The 26401-nt window shown below is 43.2% G+C and overlaps 1 protein-coding gene, 1 long non-coding RNA gene and 2 gene segments (V, D, J or C); 3 read left to right on the top strand and 1 right to left on the bottom strand.

Moving 5' to 3' along the window:
* Nucleotides 1–26401, top strand: part of LOC116541450 — a 544521-nt gene that overhangs the window by 392458 nt on the left and 125662 nt on the right.
* Nucleotides 1–26401, bottom strand: part of LOC116541484 — a 271561-nt gene that overhangs the window by 155883 nt on the left and 89277 nt on the right. The window lies entirely within an intron of this gene.
* LOC116541465 lies at nucleotides 2314–4297 on the top strand. The segment is given in 2 exon segments: nucleotides 2314–2504; nucleotides 2670–4297. Coding segments are annotated over 2 exon segments (399 nt in total).
* LOC116541479 (immunoglobulin lambda-1 light chain-like) overlaps nucleotides 23421–26401 on the top strand; it is a 44184-nt gene continuing 41203 nt past the window's right edge. The window contains exons 1-2 of the mRNA XM_032265694.1: nucleotides 23421–23666; nucleotides 23819–24156. Coding sequence (XP_032121585.1) covers nucleotides 23621–23666; nucleotides 23819–24156 — 384 coding nt within the window. The 5' untranslated portion in view covers nucleotides 23421–23620. The remainder of the gene's footprint in view (nucleotides 23667–23818; nucleotides 24157–26401) is intronic.

Below are 26401 nucleotides of genomic sequence, written 5' to 3' on the forward strand. Positions count from 1 at the left end.
AGCTAGACTGAGAAGAATCGCTTACTTACCAAAGGCAGTCCCAGGACACCCGGCAGCTGAGGTCCTGACTCACAGCATTCTAACCAAGAGAAAACACAAACACAGTGTCTTCTCTTTTCATTCATCTCTGTTACTGGTCTTCAGTTGCTTATCCAACCAGCTGGAGACAGAGCAGAGAAACCAGAAAGCAAAGACAGCAATTAGAAATAGGAGAAACAGCTGATAAGTGCCCTGCCTAAGCAGAGGTGAATCCTGGGCACCCACCGGAAAAAGATTGCTATTACTAAAGCTTTATGTGAGGCGTTTGAGGGTTATAAGTAAGAGATAAAGCAAGGAAAGGACTTTTCTTTACCAAATTTGTCTCTTTTTCACCCATAAAACTCAGAGGATGGGGAAAGAATGGATGTATTCTCAAATCAAAGGAAAAATGTTCTAAAACTTCCAATGAGAGAAAATCAGAAGTCTGGCACTTTCTCCCATTTATATTTAAGTAATACTATGTGTAAATGTTTTATATCAAAGACCCCAGAGTGGCAAAGACCATCAGAGAATGGCACTAGGCTGGGCATGCATAGTAGCCGGTATGGGGTTAATTTGATTTGACCTTGGCATCTTTTCTTAAAGTCCTCCCATCCTTTCTTCATCCTACATAGACAAAGAAGACTGGGGTCGAGCTCATGTGTGTCTTCCATCCTTAGCTGCCAGAGACAGTTCTTTGCCTAGGGGCACAGAAGATTGATATTGCCCATATGTGTCTCTGACACGGCTCCATTCAGCTCATTCATTTACCTACCCAAGTCCTAGGGCAGCCTAACATGGCTCAATAGACCCCTGTTTCCCTCAGAGGAATGTTCTTCACAAGGCTTGAAATGACAAGCTCTGTGTCTCCCCTGGTAACGATGGCTCAGGCCAGGAGCTATGACCAGGTCACCAGTCCCACCATGGCAAAGCAGGAGAGACAAGACAAAGAAGACAGCATCTGTGGAGGGCTTACAAAAGAGTACCTGGCACAGGAATAAGTGCTTCACACGTGTTTCTCATATCAACCTCACAGCATCCCTGTAAGGTAACTACAGTTAGCCCATTATAAGGAAATCAAGACTCGAAGCTGTAATTTGTCCCACTATGGATAAGTCACAAAGCAAGATTCAAAACCATGGGCTAGTAGACCTGCAAAGTCAGTGCTCCTTTGGCATGTAGGTAATGTGGGCACTGATATCACCTACACAGTGAGCCACAAGCTATTACAGGCAGGTTCTATCCAAGTGGGAGGCACTTTGCTTTAGGTACCTAGCAGGTTTTATCCAAGTGGAAGGTGTCACCTGCTGCAGAGTGCCCCGCCTCTCCCTGCACCTACAACAGTGGGTGAAAGACCTGGATTTCCCATGTTTTTGCCTGAGTTGCTGGCAAATTCTTTCCTAAACTCAGTCTTCACTAAATAAGCAATCAACCCTCTAGGTTTCTTGAGAGTTGGGACGTCTAGAAAACCTGCTTGGACTAGCAAATATCTGTGAGCTCCTAATATTGACAAACTTTGTGCTAGACATGAGGAATACAAATATAAATAAGGTAAAATTTATGTTCTAAATAGTCTTAAAGTCCAATGCAGGAAACAGATTATTAGAGAATCAAGGTGATACGTACCATGGCCCAACATGGCAGGGAGTCCAGGTGAACACCTCCCTCAGGTGGAGTTAAAGAAGGGAGAGGAAGAATGGTATGGCTTTTCCAGGAAGAAGGAGAAGCCAGTGTAAAAACTGAGCATCTGGAAGTCTATGACACATCTTTAAACCTGCAAGTATTTTTATGTGGGTAAAGGGTTGAACACAAGTGGGGAAATGGCCAAATGTGAGACTGCAGAAGGTAACAGATCAGGAGGTCTTAGGGACCACACAGCAGATAATTGGAGACAGAATGGCCATATTTTACAGACTGGTTTGCACCTTTGTGCCCTCATGCCTTTACTTAGATCATTTTCTCTCCTGGGAATGCCCTCTGGACACAAAGGCTGACAACGTCCTGCTGAACTTAAAGGGCTCAGTTCAGGGTTTTTCTTTGGAGTACTGCAAACAGAAGCAACTTTCTTCCACCGTGCTCCTTGAACACGTTGTCTCTACTTCTTTTACAGGACTTAACACTCCAAAGTTAATATTTGCACTTAACATTTTGTCGTCATATGTCTTTCTTCCCAGTAACCTGAATTTTTTTAAAGCAGAAAGCCATATCATTTACCTTTATGTTTCCCAAATAGTATCTGGCCCACAGTAGCCCATGTTTGTTCAATTAACAACCTACCTTGTAACCTTGCCAGCCTGTCACACCTCTCTGAGGAAGTGACTAACACCAAACCACCTTTATAACTGACAAAACTTCTCCTGGGCAGAGAGCCGCTGATCTGGGTAGGGGCAGCCAGGAGAGCACCAGCCTACTGCAGGGTCACCCCTCACCCCATGGAGCCATGCCGAGGACCTGTCCCCTCTTCTTCCTCGCCGTCTTCTGTGCAGGTAAGGACTGGCTGGGGCCTTTTGCTCTTAGGGATGTGTGCCCCTGGGGCAATTTTCTGGGGGCCTAAAAGAGTGTATCATTGCAGAGCACTGCTGTAACACCCAGTCCCCTTGGGGAAGAGGGAATTCTTCACATTCTCTCTGACCTAGGGCTTTTCATTTCAGAGGTCTCATTGGATATAATTTTGGAATCAGACACCAAGGCACTGACTGTTCTCGCTGGGGAGGCTGCCAGCTTCCGTTGCAGTGTAACAGGAGGGGACCTGAAGAACTATCAAGTGAGCTGGTATAAGAAGAGTGAAGATAAGGCTCTGATTTTGGTCTTCAAACTAAGCAACAGTTCTAAGTACAATTTAGGGAATAATTTCATGGGGAGAATTGATGCTTTAAAAAACCTATTTATGCTCGACATTCAGAAAGCAACAACAAAAGATGTTGGGACTTACTACTGTGCGTCTGACATCCACAGTGCTGCGGCTCCATCTCTGACTGCTTCAGAAACCCTAGGGCCAAACTGAGTTGGCAGATCCAATTCAAGAGCACCCTGGGCTAAAATGCGCCACACCTGAGATGAGGCTGCCTGATCACTTCACCAGTAACATCTGATAAAAGAGGCCAGCAGCTGAAGTGGGGGCAAGGACCTTATCTTTGCAGTTAGCTTCAAGGGGCCTTCTTTATCAGTTGAAGAGGGCAGAAGAGACTGTTAGGATTTACGTGGAGAGATGTGGCAGTGGGTGGGCGGGGGGAGGGGGGTCCTGCACCTGTCTCTCATAGGCTCCTGAGGAAAGGTTGAAAATAACAGCTTTTAATACTGAATAGGCCTTCTCATTGTGGAGGCAGGCTGAGATAAACAGAACTTTAACTATCAAGAGTGCTGTAGCTCATTGCAGTCTTTATTGTTAAAGCGTTCGTGTGCATAAGCCAGATAAAGCAAGGATGGTTTTCCATTACCGTGCTAATCAAAATTTCCAAAGCTATTAGAGATAGCTTTAATTCTTACTCTGTGAAGAAGGGTGAATAGAGTCATTTTCTGAAATGTTTCCACAACTATTTCAGGTATTGAGTGTTTTATATCTTCCCTTAGCTGCCAAGGAGTCCTGGGGACCTGTGGGGATAAGCAGAAAGAGGCAATGCACAGGCTCCCTTCACGCTGGTTGCTGAGGGAGATCTTAGAGACAAATACTTGTGGCAATGTGGAATTTCTGAATTGGGTATGAGTCAGCTAAATTGAAAATAATTATTTGATTTCTGAGTCCCACGTTGAAATGGGTAAGCCAAGAAGGTCTGAGACTGCAGGGAGCAAAGACCTGGAGGAACCCACTGAGCAGACAAGTAGGCAGAGGGGCTTAAAGATATAAACATTAAACACTAATCTAGGGAGTGCCTTCATCCTGTTGACGCTCTTTGTTCTGCTCAAATATCTGTCTGGAATCCTCTCCCCACCTAAGGTTAAAATTCAGGCATTAGGACACAGAGTAGACATAAATGTGAAAATTACAACTGAAAGTCGGCCCTCCTGACACCTTCTATACAACATTTCTTCCAAGGCACTATCATCCTCATCACATATTTTTTGTAGGGTACTTATTGTTCATGGTATTGGGATTGGTCGTGGGAATCGCAAAGTTCTAAGGCAGCTTCTAGTCAAAGTTCTATTGTCATCAATGTGTTTCCAATTTATTTTTAAAAGACAGGGCATTGGACAGTACAAAGATACAAAGAATACAAAAATGTAAGACAGCACGTATGATAATGAGGGTTAGTGATTTTGTGTGCGGTGCTCTAGGAGTTTATAAAAGGACCAATCACTATGAGAAAAGTTTCTTAGGTTCAAGACTGCAGTGAATGATCACATCATTGCACTACAGCCTGGGTAAAGGAATGAGACCCTGACTCAAAAAAAAAAAAAGAAAAGAAATTTTGTTAACTTTTTTTGCTTTTGTAAAAAAAATTTTATTTGTATATGCTTAGTTTAAGTGTAGATTTCTCACATGCATATATTGCGTAGTGGTGAAGCCTGGGCTTTTAGTGTACCCATTACCCAAAGAGTGACCATGGTACTCAATAGGTAATTTTTCAACCCTCACTTCCCTCTCATGCTCCCACCTGTTAGAGTCTTACGGTGTCTATGGTTCTACTCTGCATTTCCATGTGTGCACATCATCTAGACCCCACTTATAAGTGAGAACACACAGTATTTGACTTTCTATTTCTGGGAAATTTTACTTAGGATAATGGCCTTCAGTTCCATCTATGTTGCTGCAAAAGATGTTATTTCATTCTTTTTCAGGGTTGTGTAGTATAAATACCACACTAAGAAAATTGTCTTAGAATAGCTGAGGCTTAAAAGAGGCATGACTTGGATAAGTAGGAAGGAAGAGGAAGGGTATTTCAGGGTGGGTATACTAGTTATCTATTGTCACATACAAATCACCTCAAAACTTAGAGGCTCAGAACAACATTTATTATCTCAGTTTCTGTGGGTAAAAAATCCAAGTGTGGCTTAGCTGCATCCTCTGGCTCAAGGCCACTCATCAGGCTTCCATCAGAGTGTTACCTATGGCTGTAGTCATCTCAAGGCTCAACTTGAAGAAGTTCACTCATGTGGATATTAACAGGCTAATATGGTTTGGGTGTGTGTTCCCTCCAGATCTCATGTATAAATGTAATTCCCAGCGTTGGAGGTGGGACCTAGTGGAAGATGTTGGTTCATGGGGGAAGATCCTTCATGAATGGCTTAGCTCCATCCCCTTGGTGATGAATGGGTTCTCACTCTATTAGTTCAAGGCGAGCTGATTGTTTAAAAGGAGGCTGGTACCTTCTCCTGTCTCTCTTACTCCCTCTCTCACCATGTGACATGTGCGCAGGCTCTCCTACCCTGACTACAGAGAAATGGACATTAGATGTGGTTAAGGATTCTCTAAAATAATGGTTCTCAACTCTGTCTACATATTTGAATCACCTGGGGATATCCTTTGAAAATACTAATGTCTAGTATACATCTCCAGAGATTTTGATTGAATCAGTGTGGGCTTGAAACTCTGGCTTCCCAGGTAACTCAACCTCCTTCCTCTCCTCTTGCTCTTCCCTCCCCCTGGGGTTGAAAGCCACTGGCTTAAGACCTTGCTATTCCAAGTGTAGTCTAGACAAACATAATCAGCATCACCTGGAAGGTTTCCAGAATGCAGAATCTCGTGCACTATCCTAGACACACTGAATCAGAAACTGCATTTTAAACAAAACTCCCCAGGTAAATTATATGTATATTAAGGTTTGAGAAACAGTGGCCTAGGCATTCATCATTATTGAAAACATTCGTGGAGGTGATAAAAATATAAATGCATTTTCCCCAAATGTCACCTAAGAATCTATATTTGTAAAAAAAATCTCCTGAAGGGATTCTGATGTACAACCAGGTGTGGGGCTCACTGATGGGCAGTCAGTCATCCCCAATTCAGCTTACAGATTATTTGTGTTACTAATATAATAAATATTCTCATTGGGGTGATAGTGAGTCTTTGTATGCTTCTTAGAGGACGGTATTACATAAATTCTAGGTTTTATCATTTCTCATTCATCCACAAGCAAATAAGTAAATGAGTTAATATTTACTGAGTCAATATACTTTTTACAACACCATGATGGATTATCCATGGAAACCCAGAATCTTGCACCACATACCTTCAATTCAAGATCAAGCCAAAAAAAAAAAAAATCCACAAATTATCGGTGTCTGGTTAAGTCTGATTGGGAAGAAGAGGAACAGGAAATACAAGAATATATGCCTCCAGTGGTCCATTCCTCCTGTAAGATGAATGAGCACATGAAGTTCTGGCCCATGTTGGGGTGGGGTAACATAGAACCTGAGGTTGGCCTGGGATGAGCATGAAAAATAGCCTGGAGACGAGGAGGAGGGAATCCTGGGAGAAAATAGCTGGACTGCCCGACAATCTGAGGGTCTGGGCACAAACAATGAAAAAAGAAACCAGACAAAAATTAAAGTTAAAAACCTGGAGAAATTTAAATAATTCCTGCACTAACTAGCAGGTAATTAAGGAAGCATTTTATGTAACATCTGAAGCCTCAGACTTAGGTGGAGACAGGGCCACTGAAGGCCCTAGCATAGTATGGGCATCGACCAAGTGTCTCTGCAGAAATCCCAAAGCCAAATGAGTGACATGAACACCAGTTATTATTCTTGTATTGTTCATGTTCTTTTTTTTTTTTTTTTAAATGGAGTCTCATTCTGTCACCCAAGCTGGAGTGCAGTGCCGTGATCTTAGCTCACTCCAACCCCCGCCTCCCAGATTCAAGCAATTCTCCTGCCTCAGCCTCCCCAGTAGCTGGGATTACAGGTTCCCACTACCACACCCAGCTAATTTTTGTATTTTTAGTAGAGATGGAGTTTCGCCATGTTGGCCAGGCTGGCCTTGACCTCAGGCAATCCTCCTGCCTCAGCCTCCCAAAGTGCTGGGATAACAGGCGTATGCCACTGTGCCTGGCCTGTATTGTTAATTTCCTTCCCCATCCATTGGTAAAGGCAATTGAGAGTTGACTAAATTCATATTATTGTTGCCTCCATTGTTCTGCTTTCTGTGATTCTTATCCATCATGAGAAGGGATGACTTGGAAGAGTTCAGAGCAGTGAAGAGAAATCTCAAAGAGTGTCTGCCAACCCTCAAAAAGACTGAATTTGACTGTCAGGCATAGGAATAGGTTTGCCACTCTCACAAGGCTCCCAAGAAGAAACCTTGGCCATGCTGAATGGCTAGAAAAAGAAGATTCCTATCTGATGCCCAAAGGCAGCCAGAAGGCATCATGGCTGCCCTCACAAAGTGGTCACCCAACATTGTGAAACCATGGCTATGAGTGAAAAGGCAAGAGAAAATAAGGGAATCTGAAACCATGTGAATATGCCACTTCCTCTGCATCAGAGAAGGCCAGAGACCGGCAACAAAGAGAATGTTACTTCTGTCATATAACACATTGCTAATTCAGAAGGTGCCACAGCCTTGAGAAAGTCCTCCTTATACCATCTTGAAAGCTTTCAGGTAGGGTCCAAATAAAAAAAATGGACTCAAGGAAATCAAGTTGTGACCTTCACTCTGAACAATCAAGATTTTAAGCAGAAAATTAGAACCATTGAATTTGAAAGTAAGAAAGGATCTTAAAAGTCAAGTAGAAATCTCTTCATTTAGTTTAATGTTCATTAAATATTGAATGAATAAATGATCATCCAGTCTCAATTCAAATATTTTCAATAATTCTTATTTTAAAAAATCTTTCCTATACCAAATCAAAATCTGCCTCCCATAACTTCATCTCTTTGTATTTGTTATGCCTTCTGGAGCAACACAGACTAAGTTCACCTTCACATATTCAAATATTTAAAGACAGCTATCCTTAAATGTCCAATCATTCATCATGACTGTCTAATAAATTTTAAACTCCTTGAGAGAAGAATCCAAGTTCAATATATTTTGCTGTACCATACCATTCTTAATAGAGTATCTAACCTGTAGTAGGTAGTCAGTAAATGTAAGTTGAATACATGAATTATATCTGTGTGTCCACCTGACCAATATTTCTACTCACGTATCTCAAAGGTACTTCAACTCAAGACTTAAATCAAGAACTTCCTTGCAAATATAGCCCTATCCTAAGGTTCCCTATCTGAAGGAATAACACCATCATTTCAAACCCGTCCACTGCTCTCCGTCCTCCACTGCCACCAGCCTAGTCAATACTACCATTTTCTTCTTTGGATTGTTTCTATAGCCTTTTGAGTAAGCTAGCCGGGCTCTGGTACTATTCAATATGTCCTCCCCACGGCAGCCAGAGTGATCTGTTCAAAATACAAATATGATCATGTCATACCCCTGATTAAAAATCCTTCAGTAACTTCCCATTGCAGATAGGCAAAAGACCAAAATCTCTAAAAGTCCTCTAAGACCTTGCACAGTCTGGCTCCTTCCCACCTCCTCTGCTATACCTCTCACTCCTCTCTCCCTCATTTTCCAAACATGCCTTCTTCCAGCTATTAAATACTTGAATGTGCCTTCTCACCCCAGGGTCTTTGCACGGGCTGTTCCCTCCCTGTGCAACACTTCTCCCACCTCCCCATCCCCTGTTTAACTCCTGTTGGAAGGAGTTAAACAAAAAAGATCAAAGCCTACACATCACAGTTTTTCAGAGGCATCTTGAGATCTCCTGACAAGTTCAGGTTGTTTTTTCTTTAATGCTTTCATATATCAGGTTGTAATATTTTATTAATTTGATTATGCCTATTTTCTCATGAGTTTGTAAGCACTAGAGATCAAGGACTGTATCTGCATTTGCTTATCATTCAACCTGACAAACGGCATAAACATATCTGTATGAATAAATGAATGAATCTCCCACATTCTGAGACTTCCCAGAATTTAATCATCATCACAAACTCTAGGCTGTAGTGGGGCCTCAAGCCTTGCCACATTCTCACTTTTTAGGGGTCTTGGAGATTCCAATGTCCCCCTGAGTTAGAGTCCATGGCTTCTCAGAAACCACTGATTTCTACTCATTCTGTCTGGCATACTCAAGAGCCCATTCTTGGGCATATGTGACAATTTGAGCAGGATTAGAGGGTCCTCTATAGGTCTGAGCCAGCTCCCACATAGGGACCCTGAACAGGTAAGTAAAACCTGCCCAGAGAATCTAGCTAGACATGAAGAAATCAGAGGGGCCCAACATGATTATTATTTTCTCAGTGACTACTGGCTGGGCTTATGATGAACCCTTTTGGTGTTTTTCATTTTGTGTGGCTATTTTCAGTAGCTGTATCATTAAAATACACAAGTCTATAATTATGGGGAGGCATATCCTCATCCCTCAAATATGTGCTGAGCACGTACAATATTCCTGGTACTGTGCCACATGCTAAGTTACAAAGGCAGCCAAAGCTCAATTCCTGTCCTCAAGGTGCTCTTCCTAGTGGAAGAAACAGACATGAAAATAGAAATTTACTAACAGAGGACGGAGCAAACAGAACACAGAGAAAGAAATGATGGCCTAGAGATGGGGAGAGCTTCTCAGAGGAGGTGCTCATAACAGAAAAAGCACTTGCTTCCCCAAGGTAAGGTGTGTTTGCAGGTTCCTTCAGATGACCCAGGGGGAAGATGAGCATCCTCAACAGTTACACAGATACACACTCACCTTGGTCTCTGATGCTTGCAGTGAAAATAAATAACTGAAAATAGGCCAAGTGCGCTGGCTCATGCCTGTAATCCCAACACTTTGAGAAGCCAAGATGGGAGGACTGCTTGAGCCCAGGAGTTCAAGACCAGCCTGGGCAACAAAGCGAGAGCTCATCTCTATTAAAAGAAAAGAAAAAAGAAAATATTAAAATATAAATGAAAATATGCAGCAAACCACCATGGCACATGTATACCTATGTAACAAATCTGCACACTCTGCCTGTGTATCCCGGAACTTAGTAAAATAAAAACTTTTAAATTTTTAAATGTTTTAAAAATGAAAACAAATAAACTGGAAATTTATGGAAAAATATGGAACCCCAGATTAGACGCAATCAGTTTCTTTTTGTGGGGAAGTGAATTTACATCAGAGCTTTCATAGGGGTCCCATAACCACAGAATGTAAATTCCCTGCCAAGGAAAGCTTAGATATTCCCAAAATTCTGCTATTGAACGCACCACAGAACAGAGCAGCCAAAAATGGTAGTGGTATGGGTTGAGAAGATAAAGAATTAAGAAAAGCAAAGAGGAAGGGAAGAGGAAAAGGAGAATATTATTTCCTTGAAAAATGATCACTCCTTTTATTAATAACTTTCTGTTCTTACTCAGGAGCCATCTCAAACCTCTGAGCTTTCCCAGAATTTGGTACCACTGGTGCACTGATCTATTCCTCATCCTGCCAATGTGGAAACCCAGAGAGACTGGTAAAGTGCCCCCCAGAGAGGCAACACCACCAGTGGAGCTGGCTGTGAACTTTCACTTTGTTGTGTTCTTTGATTTCATTTGGTGTGAAACATTGAGATTTCTCCTCAGATATCGCAGCGCCTGGTAACTACACGAGATCTGTAAATCTTTATCTGGGCTAGATTGAACCACTTTCATTTATGAAGTTGTTTTTAATCAGAGCAAGAGTAAAACTTTTGCCCTATACAAAAAGTCAGTTGTAAACAGCCATTCTGATTCAGCTTCCTCTTTCTCCTCTGAAGTTATGTCTCTTCTGAGAGCTCTAGAATAAAACAGCTGCCATAGTCAGATCACCCTTCCATATTTTCCTCTTTGTATTAGTCAACTCTGCTGTGGTAACAAACAGTGCCAGGACCTCAGTGGCTTACAGCAATGAACATTTACTTTTTTCTTCCTGCTTTTACTATCAATTGGCTGCTGAGCTCTGCTCCCTGTGCCTTCCCATTCCAGAGCCCAAGATGAAAGATAAGTCACTATTTAGGACACTTTTTCTTTTCTGACAGGGTCTCGTCTCACTCTATTGCCCAGAGGCTGGAGCATAATGGCACAACATTGGCTCACTGCAGCCTCGACCTCCTGGGTTCAAGGGATTCTCCCACCTCAGCCTCCCAAGTAACTGGGACTACAGGTGTGCATGCCACCATGCCTGGCTAATTTTTAAAAATTTTTTTGCAGAGCTGGAGTTTTACCATGTTGCCCAGGCTAGTCTCAAACTCCTGGGCTCAAGCAAACCAATTGTGTTGGCCACCCAAAGTGCTGAGATTATACACATGAGCGACCATGCCCCTCCACGCTGTTCTTATGACAGAAGAAAAAGAACAAGAGAGATGCTAGAAGAAACTCAAGATAATTCTTAAAGCTTCTGCTCAGACACAGCAGACATCATGTCCACTCACTTTCATTGGCCAAAGCCTTTCCATGGCCAAGCACAAAATCAGCTAGGCAAGGACTCACAGCTTTCCCACAGGAGGCACTGCAAAACACATAGAAATGGGTGGGAATCAATAACCCTTTTTCATGGAAGGTGGATCAAATACTTCAGAATAATAATTATAACCTACCATACCCTTTAACTCCACCCGTGTAATTTGTCTCCACCATGGGGAGTTTTTCCTGCTGTCAACTAAAAAAGAATTTAAAATGATTGTTTTTTCTTCTTAGAATTCTTCTGGGCCAACATTTGCCCAACTATTCTTCGGAATGTCACTGTCCCTCAAGATGTTAACAGTTGTTGCACAATTAAAAAGAATTCCACCATCAGATAATTTTGGCAAATGCTACATATTAATAACCTCCTCTTAGTACTTATAATTCTTATTACGATATTAAATGCTCTTAGAACCCCTGCTGTAAAGATATCTATTTAACCTGGGATTGGAATCACAGAATTCTTTTTGTAATGGCACAGCCACTGAGACCTCATGAAATTCTATAGGCAAATACTGTCCCAAAGGATTATGTGGGAATCAGTCAGGTAGATTCCTGCTGTTTCCTCATTTCTGTGCATCCAGACTGAAGGATACCTAATGATGTTGAGAGGAGCTCTGCGTAAGGCCAGTGGGTCTGTACAGGCCTCAAAAAGAAGGCTTGCATTTTTTGCTAAGACCAAACTCAATGTCAGAAACCTGAAAATGTTATTCAGATACTACTCTTTGTCTGCTGAATTAAGTATAAACACCTTAGACTTTTGTTCCTTCCTTTCTTTCTGCAACAAATATACTTGAGTCCTACTATGTGCCAAGTGCTATGCCAGACATTGAGTACATGGTGTGAGAAAAACAGACATGCAGCGTGCCCTGCGGACTTATCCAAAGTAAGAGGAGACAGACACAGGACAAGCACATGAGTGAATAGCCAGTGATCATACAACCTCCCAACAGTGTAAGCTACAGCGTCAGCCACCCATTCCTCCTTGAAATGATTTTCACACTTAGCTTCTGAGATGCCACTCTTGGCTGATCTTCCTCTACATCATTAGCTTCTCCTTCTCAGTCCCCCTTGCTGGCTCTTCCTCCACTATCCAGCTTCTAAATACTAGAGCAACCAGAGCCCTTGCCTAGGTCTATCTTCTCTTCTCGATCTCTCCCTAGATGATCTTATTCACCCTCGCAGCATTAATTTCACATATGTGCCCATGACTCCCAAATTTATATCTCCAATGCAAAACTCTCCTCTGAGGATACGATCTTCCCCCCAATTGAACCACCTAAGCACTTACCTCTCTTGAGTTATTTTATGTGTTTTCCCTTTTGCCATAATTGTTTGCATACTTCCTTCATCCTCTTCCTAATTTATAAACCCCTGAGGCAGGGATCCCTGGTCTGTTTCATCTTCAGTTTCCATAGTGCATTGCAGAGTAACTGTTTAATATATGATTATTGAATTTAATGTTTGAACTGAATTTCTGCTTTAGGGATCACTGAAACACAGATGTAATGAAAGGGAATATTTTATTTAAAGGAATAATGCCTCATCCTTCTGTATCTCCAAATGAACAACCTCAAATGAGAGAACACAGCTACATACATTAGCATGAGGTGAATACTTAAGTTTCAAAATGCTAAATCGAGCCAGTATCATCCCTTGTGGTCACAGCAGCTGCCACAAAGGTTTTATAAATTGCCTACGTTCCCGTACCCCATCTGGCGATGCTGGAGTGTTACAGCCATGGATGACTTACTCTTCACAATAGCCTTCACTTGGATCTATTCCCTACTTTAAAATAAAAAGACAAAAAGAAGGTGCCATGGGGCTTGCCTAAAGTGCTCCCACCCAACCAGAGTACAATTCAGCCACATAATGTTGACTCCTCAGCATTTAGAGGATTCGATTCAGGGCCAAAGAGGAGGTCAGAAGAGGAAGGCTCCCTGGATTGCAGAAAGGTGTTTCACCATCAGTTCTAATAATAACATGTGGCAGCTGCACTTCTCGTCCTTCCTCTGCATTTTAATCCCATTCTTTTCTAAGCCTCTCCCAAGGCCTCCTTTACCAGTCAAAATCAGCCAAGCCTTCGTATGCCGTTAGAAGAAAAGAGGACTGATAGAACCTAAGTACCGACTAGAGAAAATCCAAGAGCCTTTTTGTGCTGGATGATCCATCTGAGTGAGTCCGGGTCCCTGATTTACCACACGGGGAGGCCCTGACTACAGTGTGGACATTGGTCCCTTTGCACCACTACCTTGTGTGTATATACAAAGGCTGCTTTTTCTCATCTTGTTTGCCCTAAAACATTTTTGACTTAGCCTCCACATACTTGAAACAACTTAAGAGTTTAACCTGTCAAAATCGGAGGAAAATTGACTGAATTGCATCTCCGTCACGAAAACACATTTTTCAACTGCCATGGCATTTTAGACTGCATTTTCCCTTTCTGCTAGTGTGACTTTCCCATGGCATTTCCCTGGATAAACATATAGTTTATGCCGTAATAGTTATTAACAAGGAGTCCTCTGGGCAGATGGTGGCACTAGGAATTTCTGCTTGGCATTTTGTATGCTGTCCAGCTGAGTCCCCAGCCATGTTGTGAGTCAATGCAGACACAGCAGGTTTCAATAAAGGCAACAGTTATCTGAGCACGCTGCAGCTGCGACTCAGCTCAGCCACTGGGTCACCAATCTGGGTGACCAGATTTTTTTTTTTTTTTTGAGACGGGGTCTCACCATGTTGGTCAGGCTGGTCTTGAACCCCCAACCTCAGACGATCTGCCTGCCTTGGCCTCCAAAGTGCTTGGATTACAGGCGTGAGCCACCATGCCCGGCCACTTTTTCTTATTAAGACGGAGTCTCCCTCTGTCACTCAACTAGAGTGCTTTGGCGCCATCTCAGCTCACGACAACCACCACCTCCCAGGTTCAAGCTATTCTCCTGCCTTAGCCTCCAGAGTAGCTGGGACTACAGGTGCATGCCACCAGGCCTGGCCAATTTTTTGTATTTTTAGTAGAGATGGAATTTCACCATGTTAGCCAAGATGGTCTCCATCTCTTGACTTCGTGACCCACCCACATTGGCCTCTCAAAGTGCTGGGATTACAGGTGTGAGCCACACACCCAGCCTAAGCTGGCACCTTTTTAAAAAAGGGATTCTGACAGAGAGATGCTTGTCAGTTGAGTCTTCCAAAAATCTTCCCTGGGTTTTTCTAGTCCATCTCCTTGGCATGCGCCATTCCCTATGCATCTTTTGTTAGACTACATCTCTGGTTTCTGAACACAGCCTGGACACTGCTGATGGGTTAGATGGGTACCACATGCTTTGTCATGTAACATGATTCCACTCATGATGTTATTCCAGTGGGATAGATGCTGAGATTGTTCACCATGCAAGAGTAATCTTGCTGCACATAATATTTTCCTTGCCCTCCTTTGGTAACTTCCCAAGTTCCCGCAGTCACTACTCAGTTATGCATGTGTGCTAACTCTCAGAATACTTTGCAATTAAAGCCCTGCCAATTGGATAGCTTGTATTTCTATTCAATAATCTTTTCATTCACTCATACTAAACATTCATTACATTGCTCAATTTTAAGAGCCCTTTAACTTGTCATATACATGATGAATATAACAGCACTTGCATTCTAAACTAGGTTTTCACACAGCAGTACAGTGGTGATTATAAAACAACCACTCTGAACTGTGGCGTCTCTAGCCATGGTGAATGTTATAAAGAAAGTGTATTTACTCTAGTCCTTGCCCCACACCTGTCCCCACATGCCACCAAACTCAATATAAACCCCACATAACCAGCAAGAATGTCTGAGGTGTGCAGGTCATTGCAACAGGATCGCAACAGATGCATAGTGGGTGAGGTTCCCCGGACATGACCAGGACACTGGTTTATAGTGGCCCAATCTGCTGTAGGTCTAAGATCCCACTCAAATACTATACTCACTTTCCTACTTAATGGTTTAGGAACTCTCTTCTTATAGCCCCCAAAGCTACACTCAGAGCCACTTTTTTTTTAAATCTACACAGCTGCCTTCCCAAAAGTTTCCTGCAGTGATTCCATGTTGCTCTTGCATTGTTTCCTTAGTTAGCTCTGACTCCATGTTTTGGCAACCTTTCAGCCTCATTCCTTTTTCCTCCCAGTCTGTAATAAACCTAAGCAAAAAACCGCAGGTGTATTAGCTCAAGAATTGGGAGGTACCTGTGGAACTGTCGGGTGATGTCAGTTTTTGTGTCAATCGGCTGTGGGAGCCCCTGGCACGGAGGGCCAGACCCGCCACTTGTCTCCCAAGGGAATGAGGATAAGTCCCCATCCATCTGTCTTCTCTCCTCCTCTGGCATCATAGACCCAGTCCAGCAGATAGGGGCATCTCGCTGTCTCCCTCTGGAGGTGGAGTGGGGGAGGATCTCACTCCCAGAGATGCTCCTACAGCTTTCTTCTCTCTCGTGGATTGAAGGATAAAGAGTATTTATTTGCTCCCCCATAGCAAATGAAATGGGGAGTTTCCTTAGGGTTCTGGGAAGTGAGGGCCCATCCTTGTCACCACCCTGTGGTGCCCCAGGGGTAATCGGCCAACTGAAGGAATATAAGATCTGTAAAATAAAATCTTAATTCCACAGAAGTATGATTCCAGCTACAAAATTTGAGCTCTCTCTAAACACTAAACATTCTACATTTCCATAAGTCCCACCACCAAAGGAGAAGAAAATAGCATTTATATTCTCTCTAACCCTGAGCTATCCCCTCCGCCTACTCCCAACCAAGAACCATGAGCAAAATTCTTTGCTCCATTTTAGAGAAGGAAAGTGGGAAGTGCATTTTCTTGTGTGCAGGGACTACTACAAAGGGGGAGGGGCTCCTGTTCAGGCCCTTTTAAACTAATTTTCCATCTGCTCCCAATCCAGGTTTTTCAAGTTTTTATCTCTGTATTGGGATATTGCTGAATGGAAGTACACAATTACCAATGTTTTCTTTTTTTTAATGGGCTTCTACCAACAAAAACATAGGACTAGTCTAGTGTTAGCATAAAAACCTGTCTCATTGGCTTCTCCAAGTTCAACCTGAAGACCAGCAGACCCCCACAGACTTCCAGCAAGCAGAACAAATCAAAGAGGATTTCCAGAGACAGCAGTAACTTTACATTCCACCCAATGCTCTCCCTGGGGCAGCAAATCTTCACTGTGAAATCCGCAATTCCAGGAGAGCAGAAAGCAATCTATCTCCCTCCAAAAGCAAGCGGCCATTTCAGGGAACTGGACATATTTTCACTCCTATTGGTAGGTATCCTTGGATTATTATGGTCTGCCATGAGCCTGGGAATTATAAGACAAAAACAGAGGAAGGAAGGAAGGAGAAATGGAGAGAAGTAAAAAGAATGCAAAATTGAAATGTAGCAAGAACCCATTACTCTGTGAGTCCAGTGTGCTGCAGGCTAGGTTCCATCTCTCACACACACAGAATGATGTCCCAGTGTAAGGAATCCCAGCTAGTGGGCTCCCCAGCTGAACTCTACCTCTCAAAAGGGAGCTGGATAGGACAAAACTTCTGTCTGAAAGGTCAAGGCAAAATTAGGAGGAGGAACCAAGAACACAGACTTAACCCATTTCATCTAGCACAGAAGGACCCAGAATGCCAGGTATGATAGCACCTAGCAAATATTTACTAAGCACCCACTAAGTGCCCAGCACTGTTGAAAGAGATCAAGGGAACAGGAAGATGGTTGATGCTGACCTAACCAGAGCTATGTGCCCTCTGGTTTGTAAGAAGTGAGCAATCACCAGGCAGGAGAGCTGTAGGGGGTCTGCACTGGTCATAGAGAAAGGACAAGGAGCAGAAGACTGGCAGACCCCGATGCCACAGCAGGCACTGTGGTCACAGGTGTCACCTCTACCTTGTTCCCTGAGTACAACAGTGTATAAATCTTTACTGTCCTGTAATTCTTTTTATTACACAGTGGTTTTCAACCCTGGCTGCACAACAGAATTACGTAAGGAAGTTTTTAAAATCCTGTTGCCCAGAACCCACTTCAGACTAATAAAATCAGACTCTACAGGGGTGGCACCCAGGCTTCAGTAGTTCTGAAAACTCCCCAGGTGGTCCCAATGTGGGTCCAAGATTGAAAATCACTGCATGGAGGTAATTGTCCTAATTACCTCTCCAGCTTTTCTCTGCCCCCACATTCCTCTTATCTAAGCTGTTATATTGCCTTTTTATTTTTAGCTTGTTCTACTTCGTCCTTTCAGTAGATAATTCTATAATACTCCATTAAACCTTTTTTCATGCTTTAACTTTGCTTTTTCTCATTTAATTTTCATTGCACACTCTACTTATTCCATCTTCCCATTATGTTTGTTTTGTTTTGTGTTTTCTTTTATCCAGCATCAACATTTGCAGGGCACTTGATATGAACAGAGTACTACAGCAGACACTTAACTGCTGCTAAAAATTACATTTAATGCAGTAATATTTTCTGTTAGATCCTGTGCCATGGCTACAGGCTCTTGTCTTATGAGAGATTAGCATTTTGGCAAAGTATATCCTTCTTCCTTGTTATTTAATGCAGCTGCATGGGTGTATAAATTCAAGATTCAAAACAAGTATAATACAATAAAAAATAAAAGAAGCATTCACAAATATGAGGGAAAGCATTAGCAGCAGTCTGAAGCTAAATATCAACATCACCCCTGCCAAGCTGTTGGCCTCATTGTAGGAGGAAGATGCTGCCATGTGCAGCGAAAAGAGAAAGGACCCAAACTGCATGCACAACTAGTGAGGCTGTTCTCTGAGGACAGGGCATTTACTGATTTAGGCTCATTTCCTCAAGGTCTGCAAGCAAGCCCGAGTACACAGGCCAGTTGCAAAGACACTGAAGGTTTAAATGTGGAAGAAAGGGACAAGAGACTGCAGGGAAGGAGAATGCTTCAGTCCTCCAGGGAAGCTTTGGGCGAGATCTGCCCTCTTGTCCTCCTACAGCTCAGCTGAGAGCAGCCCTGGAGCCTCAGAACCACAGGCCCTGAAGTTCCCTGGGTCTGGCAAGCCCCTGAGAGACCAAATCACTGTCCTCCCCAAAAGAGCCAGCCCAGCACTGAGAATACCATACAAGCCAGGAGAGCTTTGCCAAATAGATGAATGAATGAATGATTCCTCTGATGAAATTGTCCCAGGGAGAGTTTGTGGGAAAACTGAAAAGGAAGGTGGTTCCCACACTGGTACTCCAGTCCTTGATACTCTGATGTGGTTCTTCAATTTCTCTATCTTCCTTTTACCTTGATTTACTTATTATATCAATCTGTTTATTTATTTTAGGAATCAAGCCAGACACCCTGTTGGAGCAACAAGAGCTAGAGACATTTGTTCCTTTTAGAAGAAGCAAAATTTTCCAGTGGCAATTGACAGGGAAGAAGATGAATAATTACAATATGTGCTGGTAAAGAGGACCCGAGATGGCTTCCTGATTCTTGTACATCAACAAGGTGACTTCTATGGTCCTGGTCTCCAGCACATCTTTCTTGGTAGAGTTGAGAATTCAACCAGCCAATTCTTCCTGAAGATTCTCAGAGCCACACTGGGAAAGCAGGGGACTCATAAGTGCTGCCCTATTCAACGTGACTCTCCTGGGCCTCTAGGTAAGTCACACACTGAAGCCCACCCCTCCCACCTTCCACCCTCGTCAGCTAATCCAGGTTAGTGCAGGTCTAACTTAGATTATAAGGTGTGCTCCTGTGCGTAATTTCATGACCACCAACAACCACATGGGCCAATACTATCCCCATTTATTGTTCAGGAAACTGAGGCCTGGTGTGGTGAGTGACTTGCACATAAGAGGAGGAGTCAGGTGTAAACTCAGATTTCTGAATCTAAATTCAGTGGTCTCCACTGCAGCATAGCTGCCTCTTGAAATCTAGAGTGGGGGCAGTGCAGAAAGGGGATCCCCAAGTTCCCAGGCCTCTTCCAGCCCAGTATTCTACGTAAAATTTTTCTCTTCCAGGTTTGTCTGAGCAGAGGTAGCGTGACCCCGCCTCCTGTTCCTCAACAGTCTGTGCAAATTCAAAGAAATAGAGTGTGAATTCAAGGAACTCATTTGAAGAACAGGAAAAGCAACTCTCTGCTTGAGGTTATGGGGAAATGCAGGTTGAAACATGGATCTGAAGACTTGCTAAGGTCCCTTCCACCCTCAGCTCTTCCATTCTGTTCCCAATGAGGCCCAAAACACAGCTTTCTCCATCACTCTTCAATCTGTTTGTTGGTTGATTTGTCTGGTGCTCCCAACCCGCACTGTGGCCCTGAAAATGAAATATAAATTACATCAACTTTACAGCCATTCATCACTAGCCATCTGATGCAGATAGAAAGGTAGGAAGCACCCATGGCAGTTTGCATATCAGAGTCAGCAGTTCCTTTCTTAACCCCCCTCTGTCTGGCAAGGCTAAGGGAGCAGACATTCCTATAATGACCTGGCCTGTTTTTAGAGCTGCAGCCCTAAGAGTTAGTGTCCTTCCTGTGGCTATGATCTTGGCACTGTGCTCCTTCCTGCTCTTCTTTTGCTCCTGTGTGTAGTGGACCGCAATATGCTTTCAGATCAGACTTCCTGTGGACAGAAGAAAGTATTTCACTTTGATAAGAATTTTTGAAGACCAGTATGGGTTCAGTGAGTGCTTTGGGGGGATTACACCAGAGATAAGAACAGACTAAATAACAAACGTGAGGCAGCATTTACAAATCATACAACACAATATGCAATGGCAGCTTGCGAGTTTCTGCAGAGGAGGGGCTGAAGATAGCAACCTGGTTGGAAGATGCCTCAGGAACTTACCTTAAGGCTGTATTTTCATAGCACATAAGATTAGGAAAGACATTAAAGAATGGGAAACCTTTAATTCTGGAGAAATGGAGATTATGGGGGAGAATTGATAAAGACCCCAAAACCACTCTTGCCTCTCCTACTAACTGTTCTAGTCTCAGGTATTGCTATTTGTATGACAAGGAGAAAATTAACATCATTAAGCAATGAGCCAAGTGTTTACAAGTATAATTTCATTTATTTCTCACAGAAATCCTATGAGTTATCGTCTCCTATTTTACAGAGTATAAAAAAAATTAGTTTTTCCTAGAAATCACATGAAGGGACAGATATCCCCTTGACAGGGCCAAGGAGACTATGGCATAATTGCTGGCCTTGACATGAAGAGTGACTGAGCACAAAGAGCCTGCACAGGGCCGGAGGACAGTTGGTCCTAGGGCAGAGCCCTGGCGGATGTTTCTACCTTCCACCTGGGCACCCCAAGACAGGCTGTGTTTTTGTTTAAATTCCATCTTATCCTGCCACAGGCCCAGGCCAAGCTGACTGTTCCTGACCCGATGAAGCGCTAGCCGCACTCTGGCCCAGCTCCCACCACATCATCACCTGCCCTCTCCTGTACTGTCTCCTCCCTTTGCCTTTGATTTATTGTTCACACCAGCTCTCTCAGTCAGGCCTAGAGGAAGGTTGTTTTTGGCCATTAACAATAAATTCTTAAAATTACCTCTAACCAGTGGAAGATATAAATCACAGTCATAAACATAATACACATTCTTGGGCCTTTTCAGAATGACTTCCTGAATAATTTGAGATAATTCAACAATAATTATCTAGAAAGACAGGCTTATTTGAGCCCTGCTAACGGCTCTTTTGATATTAATACAGCTTTAAGCCCTCTGTACTTCTTTCTGCCTCAAGGCTTTTTTATGCATGTCCTCATTTGCTACACAGAATGTTATTTCCCTACCCATGCCCATACCTGTTTTAGGCAGGGTTGCAGCAGGAGACAGGGCACTCTAGGGGGTGATTAGAGAGAGTTTAATGAAAGAGAGTTTTACAAAGGTGTGAACAGGTGTTACGGATTGAACTGTGTCTCCCAAGGAAAGACATGCTGAAGCCTTAACTCCCAGCACCTTAGAATGTGACCTTATTTGGAAATAGGGTCACTGCAGATGTTATTAGTTTAAATGAGTTCATATTGGAGTATGGTGAGCCCCTAATGTAATATGACTGGTATTCTGTAAGACAGCCAAGTGAAGACAAAGACACACAGGGAGAGAAAACCACAGTGCAGACGAAGACGGGAGTGATGCAGCTGCGCACCCAGCCAAAGACCATCAGAGTTTCCAGCAAACCATCAAAATCTAGGAAGAGGCAAGGAAGGCTTCCCCTACAGGTTTCAGAGGGTGCGTGGCCCAGATGATACCTTGATTTCAGACTTCCAGCTTGCAGAACTATGAGACAATACATTTACATTGTTTTAAACCACCCAGTTTGTGATACTTTGTTAAGGCCGCTATAGGAAATTAATACAGAAGGGTTACAGGAGGCCAAAAAGAAGGTGGCGAAACATCCAAGGCTGGCAACAAAGAACTGCTGCCACGCCAGACCTGAAGCGTGTAGGGGAGGAGCCTTTACAGAAACCTGCAGCTGTGGAAGAGGAACTGTAGCTTCCAGTGGAGGAAGGTGAGTGAATGAATTCATTCCTCCTTCCCTCCAGCCTCCTGAAGGTGTCTCCATTGGCCAAATCAAATGGAATGGACAAGCAGGTGGATGCTGCCAATTAAGGTCAGGCCTCCAGAACAGGAAGCAGAGTGGATGTGCAGGGGCAAACAGACTCAGTCTCAACTGCAATGCCACTTTCTCTTCAGGGAAGCCTTCCCTGACCTCCTAACCAAACCTGGCCTCTGAAACATGCTCTCATAATCCTTCTGCTTCTGCAGAATACTTACAGCTGCAATGGAGGAATGAATTATGCAAATCATTAAGTGATGACTGACTCTCATGCTAGAACACAAGCTCCATGAGAGAAAAGACCGTGTCTGCCATTCATCATTGAATCCTCAGGGTCTGGCATGTAGTAAGAATGACTAGGTTTATAGGATGTGCCAAGAACTAGGCAGCCTGATAGTAAAAGGTCAAGTATTTCAGTCCAGATTGACCTTAGCAACTTTCAAAGAGCTATAGACAGCAGACACCATTATGTTCTGCCGGGGGAGGGGGGTGCTAAGGATACAATTTATAACATCGAAGAATGTGACCACCTTGAGTACTTGCTAACAGTCCTCCAAGAGCAGTAGGTGGGATGGGCAGTTGTGCAAGGTGAGGCGAGGCAAGGGTGGGTGGGAGAGCAACTACCATGGGATCAAGAAACCTGAGCTGCTCCTATCTGGATTTTTTTCAGGGCAGTCAGGTCCTAGTCACACTGGGGAACTTAAGAAAGCTTAGGTGAGTCTTTCCTCAACTAACCTGGGAATGTAATGGTTATGTAAGTCCCACACCCACCCTCCAATATGGAATGCCACCTTTGCTGCTGCCTTTTCGCTTGCCAGTGACCCTCTTCCCAGCTTCTGCAGCACTCTCTCATTCCCATTATTAATTTACCTGTTTGATTTCAAAATTTCAAAGATTGACCTTTAAACTCCAAGGTGTAGGTCTCAAAAATCCAACTACTTCCCTCTTTTGAAGTCCATGTAAATTTAGCCTATCATAAGTTGGGATGTAGTGGTGGTTTCTAAGTTTTTACAATACTTTCCTTTGTGTAATTTAATATAGGTAACCTAAGAACCCTTCAGAAAAGAAGATAGATGAGCTCAATAAGGAGCAGGAAACTCTGGTTCACATTTGGAAGACAATGTTTCATTGGATTGCTCTTTAACACATGGGTAAATCACCCTGATCCAACTTTGCCTAGAGAGAGTTTGCAGTGAACACAACAATCATTACATCTTCAGAGTCTTGGTGCACATACTATCGATCTCCTCATTTGATGGTTCTTTTGATTACAACTGTAAATGTCAATAATACTTCTTGGCATTAACTGTTAACATCACCACAAAGTGTCTAACATGAACATCTCATTTGAAACTGGAACAGCAATATCAAATTTAACATCTAAGACAGGAAGCAGAAACCTTGTTATCAATTAAATAACCTGCCTTAACCTCCTCTCCGTTGGCCTAACTTACCTGAATCACACTATCGGTCTTGAAGGTGGTACCGTCATCCCACTAACAGGCAGCAGGCCCTGCGAGCCTCCTGTGATCAGCTACACTTCTCTGGAGAATGAAACAGCTGCTGATTAGGGACTGACTTCCTCAGTCACAAGTGTGTCACAAGTGTGTCAGCTCAGAGGAGGGGCCAGCCAGAGGATAGTTGGGAGGCAGAGCTGCCCCTAAGTGAGCCATGGAGAGGTTCTGCTCCCTCATCCATCTCTCCCTCTTCTGGGCAGGTAAGGCAGACCCCGGAACTTTAGCCAGACAAGACTAAGCAGCAAAGAAGCATGAAGGCTCCCAGGATCTGGTACTCATGGACTGCGCCCCTTACTCAATGACCTCAGCCCCCAGCCCTCACTGAGCTCTCCTCTTGTGTCTTTTCTTTCAGGAGCCATGTCAGCCATTGAGTTGGTGCCTGAACACCAAACAGTGACTGTGTCACTGGGGGACCCTGCTACCCTCAGGTGCTCCATGAAAGGGGAAGCGATCACTAACTATTACATCAGCTGGTACAGGAAGACCCAAGGTAACACAATGACTTTCATATACCGAGAAAAGAACATCTATGGCCCCGGTTTCAAGGATGGTTTCCAAGGTGAAATTGATCCTGAAAAGGACCAGGCTGTACTTGAGATTCTTGCAGCATCAGAGAGAGATGAAGGGTCTTACTACTGTGCCAGTGACTACCACCCTGCTGCAGCTCTACTTCTCAGCACCTCAAAAACCATTGCCATCCATGGATAGCAGCAGTTCCAACAAGATCATGATTTTCTATTGAATAAATAATTTAGGAAATGTGGACCAGAGAAAGCTATTATTCCTACCTTTCTTTCAGGCTCAGGCACTCCGCTTGCCCATGCTCTCCCATGGTGCTCAGATAGGCAGCTGCCAGTGGAACAGAAGAGAGGAGAGATAGAGCCAAAAAAAAATGAATTGTAGCATCTACGGTAACAATTTTCTTGTAGCCTCATAAAAGGTTTGCCCACAGAGCCAAAGTGCTTAGAGTATAGCATAGATTAAGGAGGCACCGTACAATGTACAACTATGGGTGACATCCAGTTTCTCCCCAGCCACATGCCTCTGAATCTATGCATTCTATAGGAAAAGGACTGGCAATGCAGGAAGGCTCATCTCCCTCCTTCAGATCAAATATGTACACTACCTGTCATCTTCCCCAATGTGGAAGGAAAGCCTCCATATCTAGCATGCTGTATTGTTTTGATGATTACTGACTGGATATTTTGTCTTGTTTTTGTTTTGTCTTGTTTGTGAGACAGGGCTCTTGTTCGGTCACTCAGGTTAGAGTACAATGGCATGATCATAGCTCACTGCAGCCTCGTACCCCTGGGCCCAAGTGGGATAAGGTATTTTGCCCTCCCTTTCTTCTCTAGCTGTTTACATCCACATGTGCTAGAAACAAAACGCTGAAAAATTGCTTCAACTAGCATTTCCTTATCCTTCTATGGACAGCTCAATTTAATACTGCACTTTTCTCTTGAACAATGTGATTTTCCAGATTTAGATGATTGACAGGGCTCTCTACTCCAAGGCTGAACCTGTGGCAGAAATCAGCCTTCCTTCTGTCCTCATCTAGAACATCTACCACTCACCTCATTAAATAGCCTTATAAGAACTTGTAGTGATAGATATTTTCAGTGACTTGGTTATGGTGATGGTTTCACAGATGTACAGGCATATCAAATTCATTAGATTAGGCTAATGTGCACTCTAAATGTGCACAGTTTATTTCACATCAAGTATACCTCAATACAGTTGTAAAAATATTTTTAAACCCAAATTTGATTTTTTAGGCTTCATTGGACTACTTCAGGCAATATCTAAAGAAAATGTTCTTCAACGAACCCCTCTAGTCAAATATCCCGTCTTCCACAGAAGTACAAAGAGGCTAACAGGGCTTGCCACAGCTTACTTGGTTTCAGTCAGGGCTTTTCATTGTTTTACCAAGGGTCTTCCCAATCCTCTCTCCTCTCATGATTCTGCCTGACCTTTCATGTATATATAATACACATTTTATACATACACATTTTATATATATATATGTCACAATGTGTCATTGTTCCATGCATTTTAGTTATGACTGCCCCCATGAGCTCTTATCATTTATCTCCCCAAACAGCTATATTCCAAACCTTCAGAAAAATCTCTCTTTTCCACTCTTCATCCCAAACCCACCCGCTCTGACCTGATGGCTGGTCCCAACATAGGCCTAGAACCTGTGCTCTGCCTCTGCCCCACCCCACTGGGAAGCTTCTTTGGTTGAATGATCTGCAAGACCCTGGATATTGGCTCTGCCCTTGGTCAAAGTCAGGTCCCCAAATTCCCATCCAGATACAGTACTCTGAGCCCCATGATCTAGAAAGGGGTTTGGACCCAGCCTTCCCGGGACATATTTAAACAGAGGGTCTATCATGACTCATCAAGCCCACTGCCTGCCACTCAGATTTAATTCTCCTTCTTTGAACAAATAATAAGCAGGAAGGTGGAGTGCATCTCCAACATGAAGAGGATACAATTCTTCTCCCAGTTTGAAATCATAATTTTGGAAAAAGAATGACATCTGGAAAGCTGGTTATGCAGATGTCAAAGTTGTGGAGCCATGGTTTATAAGGCCTGCAATACGGATTCCTAGCAAGACCCCCAGTGACTCCCTCTAACAGAGACTGGGAAGAATGTCTCTAAGGAGAAGGAGGGGAAAAAATATCTGGACAAATCCAGAAAACTGTATGTCTGCTATAATAATAACTAATATCTGTTGAGTGTTTATTATATGCCAGGCAGCATTCTAAGCACTCAACGTGTGTTATATGATTAATCTTCACAACAACCCTAGTATTCATTTTCTATTCTTGTCCTCGTTTTACAAAATAGAACCCCAAAGCACAGAATACCTAAAATACTTGCCCAAAGTAGCACAGTTAGTAAGGGAGGGTGACAGATTTGAGACTCTGGG

The sequence above is a fragment of the Sapajus apella genome, unplaced genomic scaffold (assembly GCF_009761245.1).
Source record: "Sapajus apella isolate SASKATOON/1434 unplaced genomic scaffold, GSC_monkey_1.0 scaffold151, whole genome shotgun sequence".
NCBI lineage: Eukaryota > Metazoa > Chordata > Mammalia > Primates > Cebidae > Sapajus > Sapajus apella.